This window comes from Nematolebias whitei, chromosome 20 (assembly GCF_014905685.2).
Source record: "Nematolebias whitei isolate Nwh7 chromosome 20, NemWhi1, whole genome shotgun sequence".
Classification (NCBI taxonomy): domain Eukaryota; kingdom Metazoa; phylum Chordata; class Actinopteri; order Cyprinodontiformes; family Rivulidae; genus Nematolebias; species Nematolebias whitei.
The window spans coordinates 13367302-13378201 of NC_056517.1; the positions used below are offsets into that span (position 1 = coordinate 13367302).

The following is a 10900-nucleotide window of genomic DNA, read 5'->3' on the forward strand; positions in this document are numbered from 1 at the left end:
CTTTTCAGGTCACAGGGGTCACTGGAGTTCATGTCCAGCCATCACTGTGTGAGAGGCGAGGGACATCCTGGATAGGTCTCCAGTCCATCACAGTGACACTTGGACAGGTCTCCACTCCATCACAGGGACACAGAGACACAAATGAGACAAACAACCATTCATTGGGGTAGCTGTGGATGAGTGGTTAGAGCAGTCGTCTTTCATTGCAAAAGTTGGGGGTTCGAGTCGACCAGCAGTCACATGCCGAAGTGTCCCTGGGCAAGACAACCCCTCATTGCCTCTGATGTGTGTCCCATAGGTGTATGAAAATTTCTCTTCAGAAAGATTTGTTGAATTAGCTTTGTAGAGATCTAGTAGAGTGCTGTATGAATAGGTAAATGAGGACACAGATTGTAGTGTAAAGAGCTTTGAGTATCTCAATAAGATAGAAAAGCGCTATATAAGTACAGTCCATTCACTCTCTCACTCACATCTAGAGACAATTTAGTTACCAATCAGCCCAACATGCATGTTTTTGGTCTGTAGGAGGCAACCGGAGTACATGGAGAAAACCCATGCACGGAAAGAACATGCAAACTCTGCCCAGAAAGGCCCCCGGCCGGGATTTGAACTGGCGACCTTCTCACTGAGAGGTAACAGCTCTACCAACTGAGCCATCATGCCCCTTTGAATTAAAATGTGTCAAAAATGTGTTAAAATGGCTACAATATTGTTGATCAGTTCTTACATTTTGTTTCTTGTAATGGCATGATGTCTTTATTGGGTGCCACAAAGATCAGAAATCAGTTCTGTAGTTGGTGATTTGTTTGCAATTGAATAATCTGAAAATGTGCAAAAATGTGGAAATTTCAAGTTGAATCACCTTGATTAACTTACTGTTATATAAGTTAATCAGTTCAAATCCAGTGTAGTGATGTAAGGGTTAACTTCACTACTAATTAATTATTCTTAAAGCTAGTTCAAGCACAAAGAATATTAATTGTTTAATTACAACTGATTCTTTTTTGAGTTAAATTTCTGTTATGTGACCAAGATAACTTGTGAGTGGAGTGTTTAATCAGTGACATGAGACGCCATTTTATCTTTGACCCATCAGAATAAATGCGGTCATTTATTTAACAGAATCAAAATTTAACATCAAAACATGTACACATTGATTTGCTGATCTGTTTCTGATTAATAAACTTGGCAAGCTTTACTAACAAGACAACAGAACATTACTGATTGAGACTGATTCATCTCTGAAGGCATCTAGCTGGATTTACTGGCAAATAGAGAAGTTTAAGAGAAGGAATAGATTTAAGGAGTAAGTTTAGATTTAAGGATGATAGTTATGTGTTGAACCAGAACGTTGCACCCTTCCTCCGACATCCAGCTCAGCCCTCCGGTACACTTCAGGACGTGCAGCGACTTTGTTACCTTAGCAGAGGATGTATCCACTCCGGAACAGAAGTCCATTGGTACGCTCCCTTTTCAGCGTCTCCGGTTAGAGTAGCTGGGAGTCATCAGAAATCATGACGAAGTACTCGGTTCAACCAAATAAGCTTCCTTAGGAGTTGAGTTTTTAATGCTCGGGTTGAGTCATAGCCGAGGCAGGCTGTGACAACACTGCACTGGAGAGACCTTTGGCACATGGTCATATCCATCCACTACTTAGTTGAGTCTCATCTCCGACTGAAAGTTCCAGCAAGACTGCAAGACCAAGACTTGAGAAGACTAAGACTGAATAGTTCCAAGAAGTGTTGCCTTTTAAAGGGGTATCCACTTCCTGTTAAGTGTTACTTCCTGATTAGTTGAAACAACCAGCTGAGTTGTGGTTCTAGTGATGTTAGAGGGTCACTAGAAGTCAGGAGACAGCAAGAATGTTTAAGAACGGTTAGTACAGACGGAGAAATGTTTATGAAGAGGTGAGACAAAGCAGGTGCCAGCAGCTCTTATTTACTTTCTGAGAGTTTTAAAAACAAGACACTTCGTTCTAATAACTTGTCTCTGACTTTCGACCGACATCAGGTCCACTACCCTCATTCAGACAGAAGACTAAATGCACACTTACTTCGTAAATAGACATTTAACTGTATGATCAAAAATCTAATGAGGTTTAAAAATCATTGATACTATTTCACAGTTGATTTAAATGAGTGGTTCACTTCAACATTTAGAAATGGTATGAGCTAAACACACTTTTTGAGTATCAAGATATCTTAAAATAGTACTGATAATGTAAAAAGAAGAGTGTTCTTTCAATTGATTAATTCAGGATACAATTAAATAGTCTCTTGATGAGATAATTTGTATTTCTGGATTCAAATCAATGAAATAACAGTTCCTGTCCCCTGAAGGTCTTCAGAGACAGATTGCTGTCAGAGGCCTAGTTCACTACACCAGTTACAAGCTTTATATATTTATGATACAATATATAGGTTCTAGAATTATTAGGTTCTAGAATTATTAGGTTCTAGAATTGCGCCGCTCTGGGTGGCTGCATGTTGGAGCAGCTCTGTTACTTTCATTCTGAGATTTTGCTTTTGGAAACTTTAATTCTACTTTTTCTGGATGTAAATCACATTTTTTGGATGAATATTTCCTCTCTAATCGGATGCTGTGCAGCTGGAAGGATTTTTATTGAAACTTTTTTAGTTTCGGACATTTGTTATAACCATGGCAACAAGGCGGTTTTCTACAACCAACAGCAGCTCATTAACATCTCAAAAGCTCAAATAATATCTCAACTAGAGCCCCAAATCTCAAATGAGTTGAAAAGGATGTTCTATGGATTCATTCTCATCTACCTGCCAGCTGTGCTCGAGTGCCTGACCACTGAGATCCTGGAACTATCAGGGAACATGGCTCATGACAGCGGAAGGACAGGATTGTCCTTCGGCACCTAAAGCTGACTGTCCGCAGTGATGAGGAGCTCGGCAGACTACTGGGAGGAGTGGCCATCGCTCTGGGAGGAGTTCTGCCTGGCATTCGGGCAATCCTACAGCCCGGGGGAACCGAGAGGCCAGCCGAGTCTGTGTGGACAGATCAGATGGCATCTGCAGACAGTTTATTAGGATCCACTGTGGGATGGACCTTTACAAGAGATCTTTACTGCCTACAGCCATCAGCATCTATAACATCTCTTAATGAAATGAGGATAACGAGTTACAACAACAAATAATTTCCCTTTGGGATTAATAAAGCATTTTTGAATTTGAATTTAAATATAAAAAGGGATTTTGCTGCTTGGAACTGATAGAGCAGGTTGTTAATTTTGCTTTGGAGCCTCAATTTTTTATTATTTTTTTTTTTAATCATGAGTTGAATTTCATGAATATTGTAATTTTAAAACCAGTTCAGTTAGTGAATAGTCATTACTTTTTATGTGGAAACAATTATCAGTCTCAATAAGGGGCAAAGAACGAATTATTTGCTTTGTTGTATTGTATTTTATTAAATTTCAATGAAATAAAGAAAATTGTGGTTTCCCTATTTCAGTAGTATTTGTTTGATAAGTTTGGCTGCACAAATAAGTACACAAACTATTCTCCATTGTTATTTTTATATTTTACCATAAGTAAATGTTTTGAAGCATAAGTAGTGATTTACTATCACTTGTTGGAAAAATAACCAACCCGTTTGGTCAGTCAGAAGAAAAAGGGATTTGACTTATTTTGCATTAAAGTCCGCCAAACATTCAGGCTACTGAAGTTAAGCAGAGCGGAGCCAAGATAAAGACCATTGTTTCTCTATTTGTTTTTGTCCACTGGTGACTCCCTAAGTGGACGTGCCATTGATAACTACATAATGCTTCCCTTCCCGTGTGACAAAGGCTCCCTCAACCAGATGGCAAATTAGTGCCAATTGTTGAGAAACAATGTGGATGGCTGATGACAGACGTTCAGGGTGCGTGGAGGAGACAGCAGCAGGATCATGTTTGGACAGAAGAGCCTGCTCTGCACTGCCACAACCACTGAGTGAACAAGGGGCAACTGGTAATCATTATTTAGACCTTTGTAGGACCCCTGTCATGTAACACACATCCCCCATGTTTCGTCTGCTCCAGGAGGGGCTCAGATTTGTGATTTCCCTGTTAGAGAGTTAGCACAAAACAATGAAGAGCTGCTAATGTGGTTATTATGGTGGCCCTAAGGTACGGTGGCCGTAAGGTGTAAATGAACATCATTTGAAAAAACGGAATTACATTGGAAAAAACAGAATTACTTTAACCACTGGCCACTGGCCAAAAGGACGGCCCAGCACAGAAGATCAACATCATCAGGCCAGGATTCTGCTGTCTACACTCATCTCCAGGCCAGCGATCACTCTTTCAGGGATGAAGATGTTCACATCCTGGACAGAGAGGAACGATGGTTTGAGAGAGGAGTAAAGGAGGCCATCTTTGTTAAAAGAAATCTTCCATCAATAAACGAGTGGAGGCCTCCGTGTTCAACTGTCCCCCTCTTACAATGCTGTTATTGCTAGTATCACTCAACCCCTTGTAAATAATAAACAGCCATCAGGATGCTAATGATCCATTGTTAGGCTGATGGTCCTTCTTGACCATGTGAGCAGCTGGTTTTGGTTGTCAGCAGCAAACTGGTTGATCCACTCTGAGAAGGTGCTATTTAAGAGAAAGAGCTGAATACAGCACCTCCAACTGAGGAAGTCTTTCGGATGAAAGACAAAACGTATCTACATTTTTTTGCTTTGTTTTTTGTAGTTTTGAATGTCCAGATGACCAGATTGTACTTTTTTAGAGAATTACATTAAGCCGAAGCGGCCAAAGCAGAAGTGGCCCGAATCACATTAGAAAAAACGGAATTAGATTTGAAATAAACAGAATCCCATTTGAAAAAAGCAGAATCACATTTGAAAAAACAGAATCACATTAGAAAAAAACGGAATGACATTTGAAAAAAACAGAATTACATTTGAAAAAGACAGAATTACAATAGAAAAAACGGAATAAAAAAAAAAAAAAAACAGAATGACATTTGAAAAAACAGAATTACGATAAGCTATCCACCTTATTCCGGATTTGGCGCCACTACCCATAATTCATAGCGGAAGCCGGTTGTTTACTTCCGCCCGCGATCCCGCGCTGTTGTTTACGTTTGTGGGTTAACACACTTGCTAGCAATTTAATGTTTTTGACACAAAAGTTTCCTTTACCTGAAGTAAATGGCAGCACATCAGAGGTGGATACATTGCAAGGATGTTTTAAAAAGCTGCGAAGATAAGTCGTTAACTGTGTCTCACCCATCATTTCTCACGGACTGGGTAGATGATATGAAATCATGGCCCGGAATTACCTACATCGATATTATTAATTACCTTGTTTTTTCTGAAGGCGTCGATGGCGAGGAATTGCGGAATTATAAAAGCACAGAGGCGTATAATTACCTCCACAGCAACAAAATAGATACAGTTTTGCTCAAGAAACAAGGCGACTTTATCTTTCTGAAAGCAGCTGTTGAGCCGAGCCAGAGCGTTGGTCAAGCTAAACACTTAGCATGGGTCATGCTCAGAGAAAGTGGAGTGGTAGAAACGGTCGGCTGTTCCTGTATCGCCGGATTGGGAAAATCATGCAGTCATGCGGCAGCTATTCTGTGGAAGGTATATCACTTATCTGGATATCAGAATATTTACATCACTGAATCAGAATCACTGAACTGGGCGAAAGCTGTGAGCTTCCTGTCTGCCTGTGTTTACATGTGGAAGCCAGAGCATTGTGCAGCCTGTGATCTACTGTCACAAAAAATTAAACATTAAAAAGGCTGTACAGTATTTTTATATTATTTGTTTTTAAAAAAGTACAGACTGGATGCAAGGCAACCTAACATTTACAGAAAAGGAAAAAATAAATGACAACAGCAGGGATGTAAATAACTTGTTTCATTTTATTAGGAGCAGTGATAGCTGAAGTCTGTTAAATTGTTACAGGTCCAGAATGCTGTGATCAGTGGAAAGACGGGGCTAGCATGTACAGATGAGCAGCGCAGGTGGAATGCTGGGACAGCAAAGAATCTTCAACCCAAACGTCTAAGCATGATAAACTTCAGACACCACAAGGCAGAGCAGCAGTATAACATCAACTCAAGGGCTGCAGACACGATTAGTCTTTATTTTCATAAGTGTTATAAGGACTTGATCTTGTACAGGCATTGTAAATTCATTGTTGTCATCTCCTTCCAGTGCTGACACAAGAGTGTTAAATGTTTCTAACGCTATACCAGTGTACAGCAAAGCGTCTGCGTCATTTTGTAGAAGAAAAAATGCAACTTCATCACACTGAGTCGTCTTGTCCTGGACATCTTTTCTGCCAGACGTGTTGCAGTATTGATGATGATCTTTTAGCGAAGGGTCCTCCCACTGTGTGTGGACTGAGTGCAGATGTGGCCCAGGAGGTTGTGTGGAGACGCTAGCCAGGTCTGGGATGACTGACGGTGAATCTACGGTGCACTCTGAATAACACAAAAATACAAAATCAAATCAGCGTAACACAACCTGTCAAGTGTCACTTACCTTATTACGTTTTAGGAAGGAAATTTGTAATTCCACACTCGTACACACATGATACATCTTAAATGTCAATAGTGCTGTTTTAGTGGGGCTTTAGCCCCCTTAAATTTTCCTAAGCCCCATCAAATTATGCTATAATATCAAAATATTGTGATTAGATTTTAGTTTTTCATCCTTAAAAAAATCAGTTGGAGCTAGGTTGCATTTAAGCTTTTTCTTTAAAGAGTTTAAAAGAAGTTTTTTTTTTCAGCTGTGTCTGTTTCAAATAACCTGCCTCTAATAACTCAACATATTCTTTATTAACAAAATCCCCAGACTTTTACAGCCCTGGGGGCTGAATTTTACCAGGTTGCTAAATAAAAAGCTATTCTCGGACAGTTACATGAAATCATATACATCTCTGCTAGCATGCTACTGATGTTAATTACTAACCACTTTGTCTTTAAGATTTGGATTTGGCTGCCAATCAAGTACTTTCTCTTAGTGATAAAGTATTTTGGAATTAAATTAATAATACACTAACATCCACAATAACACTGCAACCAGCTAGCGCTGATGCTAACACCATCCACAGTATAGTAATTATAACATTACAATTATAACATTAATAATAATATAATTCAGTAAAAGATAAGAGCTAAGCATGATTAAAATGTGAAGCGGGGACAAATCACATTTTCAATTTCACTCACCGGGAACAGATTCGGCCGTTTTGTCGATGTTGCTGGAAGCTGTCTGGCTCACAGTGGTCCGGATGAGCTGCCTTCTTTTCTTTGGTGGGGCCCGGTCATAGCCCAGATAGAGCTCCGGGTCGGGGTGAAGCTCTGTGGGCTTTTTATCAATAAAATGAAAGGAGCAAACATAAACTCTCTTCGGGGGGTATTTGAGTTTTAAAGCTGCCAGCCACGCTCGTTTTCGATCCTCCTTCCTCGGCATGGAGTGCAGTTCGTAACGCGCTGGGCACACACAGGCCTTTCGAAGTTGTTGATGTGCAAAACAATACGTTTCTAGCTCGTCTTTCAGTTTTCTGGAGCTGTTGTGACAGCCAACAACAGCACAAGTTGAACCCGAACTCATATTAGAATTGTTTAAGCCTCCTGCTACAGCACAAATTACTAGAATTTGTCATTAGCAAAAGTGCCTGTCATTAGCAAAAGTGCCTCTCGCTTTAGCTCACCGGAAGTATAAAACCGGGAGGGGGCGGTACCTGTCTGTCATGGCAGCCCACATACGCTCTTGCAGAATAAGGTGGATACAGGAAGGATTTTGTTGTTGTTTTTTACTTTATTAACAGCATAAAACCGAACAACAGAACAATATACAATACATCCTAATGCATGCTCAATAATCCAGGTAGAAAAATCTAAAAAAGTCAAGTTAGGTCCTCTGGACCTAACTTAACTTAACAGCTTAACTTAACAAAGACCCCGATGATGAGAAAAACAAATGGACTTAATGTTCCCCTGAACCCGAGTGGTGTTCTGTTATTGGACTTCTGTGATCATCATGGATTGTCAAGAACAAACACCTTGTTCAAGCATAAGGGTGTCCATATGTGCTCTTGGCACCAGGACACCCTAGGCCGCAGTTCGACGATCGACTTTGTCATCGTCTCATCTGATCTGCGGCCACATGTCTTGGACATTCGGGTGAAGAGAGGGGCGGAGCTGTCCACTGATCACTACCTGGTGGTGAGTTGGCTCCAATGGTGGGGAGGATGCCGGTCAGACCTGGCAGACCCAAATGTATTGGGAGGGTTTGCTGGGAACATCTGGCAGAGTCTCCTGTGAGACGGAGTTTTAACTCCCACCTCCGGGAAAGCTTCGAACATGTTCCGGGGGAGGTGGGGGACATTGAGTCTGAGTGGACCATGTTTCGTGCCTCTATTGTTGAGGCAGCTTACCGGAACTGCGGCCGCAAGGTTGTCGGTGCCTGTTGCGGCGGCAACCCTCAAACCCGATGGCGGACACTGTCGGTGAGGGATGCTGTCAGGCTGAAGAAAGAGTCCTATCGGGCCTTTTTGGCCTGTGGGACCCTGGAAGCAGCTGATGGGTACCGGCAGTCCAAGCGACATGTGTCTCGGGTGGTCTCTGAGGCAAAAACTTGGGCATGGGAGGAGTTTGGAGAAGCCATGGAGAATGACTTCCACACGGCTTCGAGGCGATTCTGGTCCACCATCCGGCGTCTTGGGGGGGGGGAGCGGTACACCACCAACACTGTTTATAGTGGAAGTGGTGTGCTGCTGACCTCAACTCGGGATGTTGTGGGTCGGTGGGCGGAATACTTTGAAGACCTCGTCAATCCCACCGGCACGTCTTCCACTGAGGAAGCGGAGCATGGGGACTCTGGGTTGGGCCCTCCAATCTCTGGTGCTGAGGTCATCGAGGTGGTTAAAAAGCTCCTCGGTTGTAGGGCCCCAGGGGTGAATGAGATTCGCCCAGAGTTCCTTAAGTCTCTGGATGTTGTAGGGTTGTGTTGGCTTATGAGACTCTGCAATATTGCGTGGACATCGGGAGAAGTTACCCTGGATTGGCAGACCGGGGTGATGGTCCCCCTATTCAAAAAGGGGGACCGTAGAGTGTGTTCCAACTACAGGGGAATCACGCTCTTAAGCCTCCCTGGTAAGGTCTATTTGGGGGTTCTGGAGAGGAGGGTCCGTTGGATAGTTGAAACTCGGATTCAGGAGGAGCAGTGCGGTTTTTGTCCTGGCCGTGTAACACTGGACCAGCTCTACACTCTCAGCAGGGTCCTGGAGGGTGTGTGGGAGTTTGCCCAACTAGTCTACATGTGCTTTGTGGACTTGGAGAAGGCGTTCGACCGTGTCCCTCGGGGAACCCTGTGGGGGGTACTCTGGGAGTATGGGGTACCGGGCCCTTTGATACGGGCTGTTAGGTCCCTGTATGATCGGTGTCAGAGCCTGGTCCGCATTGCCGGCAGTAAGTCAGGCTTGTTCCCGGTGAGAGTTGGACTCCGCCAATGTTGCCCTTTGTCACCAATTCTGTTCATAACTTTTATGGACAGAATTTCTAGGCGTAGCCAAGGTGTTGAGGGGATCCGTTTTGGTGGCCTTAAGATTGCGGCTCTGCTTTTTGCAGATGATGTGGTCTTATTGGCTTCATCAGATAGTGATCTACAGCTTTCGCTGGAGCGGTTCGCAGCCGAATGCGACGCGGCCGGGATGAAGATCAGTTCCTCCAAATCCAAGGCCATGGTCTTGAATCGGAAAAGGATAGAGTGCCCTCTCTGGGTCAGGGAGGAGGTCCTACCCCAAGTGGAGGAGTTCAAGTATCTTGGGGTCTTGTTCATGAATGAGGGAAAAATGGAGCATGAAATTGATAGGCGGATAGGTGCAGCGTCTACTGTGAAGCAGGCGCTGTACAGGTCTGTCGTGGTGAAGAGAGAGCTGAGTCAAAAGGCGAAGTTCTCAATTTACCGATCGATCTACGTTCCTACCCTCATCTATGGTCACGAGCTTTGGGTTGTGACCGAAAGAATGAGATCTCGGATACAAGCGGCCGAAATGAGTTTTCTCCGCAGGGTGTCTGGGCTCTCCCTTAGAGATAGGGTGAGAAGCTCAATCATCCGGGAGGGACTCAGCGTAGAGCTGCTGCTTCTCCACATTGAGAGGAGCCAGTTGAGGTGGCTTGGGCATCTGTTTAGGATGTCTCCTGGACACCTCCCTGGTGAGGTGTTCCGTGCACATCCCACCGGAAGGAGGCCCAGAGAAAGACCCAGGACACACTGGAGGGACTATGTTTCTCGGCTGGCCTGGGAACGCCTCGGGATTATCTTGGAAGAGCTGGCCCAAGTGGCTGGGGAGAGGGAAGTCTGGGCCTCCCTACTTAGGCTGCTACCCCCACGACCCGACCCCGGATAAGCGAAAGAAAATGGATGGAAGGATAGGTCCTCTGGAGGCCTCTATGTTCAACTGTCCCCCTCTTACAATGCTGTTATTGCTAGTATCACTCAGCCCCCTGTGCATAGCAAGCAGTGATCAAGGTGCTAACGATCCATCGTTAAGCTGATGGTCCTCTTTGATCATGTGAGCAGCTAGTTTTGAATGTCAACATCAAACTGGTTGATCCACTATGAGAATGTGCTATTTATAAGGCTGAGCTACATACAGCTCGTCAGACTAAAGAAGCCTTTCGGATGAAAGATGAAACGTTTCTACAATTTTATTTAGGCCTGAGCAGCGAAGCGCTGCGATGGTCTATTGTAATCGCTCTGTTCAAGCCCGAGCTGCAGTTTTTTTTGCCAAATGAATTGACGTTTTGGGGGCCTTAACATATCCCAAAAGTCACCAAATTTGGCGGACACATCAGGACTGGTGAAAAATTACGTATTTTAAGGGTGTGGCAAAAATCGCAACAGAAACAAATCAAGAGCACCA

General features: G+C 43.5%; 1 protein-coding gene across 1 annotated transcript; it reads right to left on the bottom strand.

The window, feature by feature from the left end:
* Positions 1 to 5867: 5867 nt before the first annotated feature.
* On the bottom strand, positions 5868 to 7725 carry LOC119426347. Its single transcript, XM_037693912.1, has 2 exons — positions 7200 to 7725; positions 5868 to 6449 (listed from the first exon to the last, which is right to left on the bottom strand). Exons 1-2 carry the CDS (start codon positions 7582 to 7584, stop codon positions 6082 to 6084), a joined length of 753 nt encoding a protein of 250 aa, XP_037549840.1. The 5' UTR covers positions 7585 to 7725; the 3' UTR covers positions 5868 to 6081.
* Positions 7726 to 10900: the final 3175 nt, after the last annotated feature.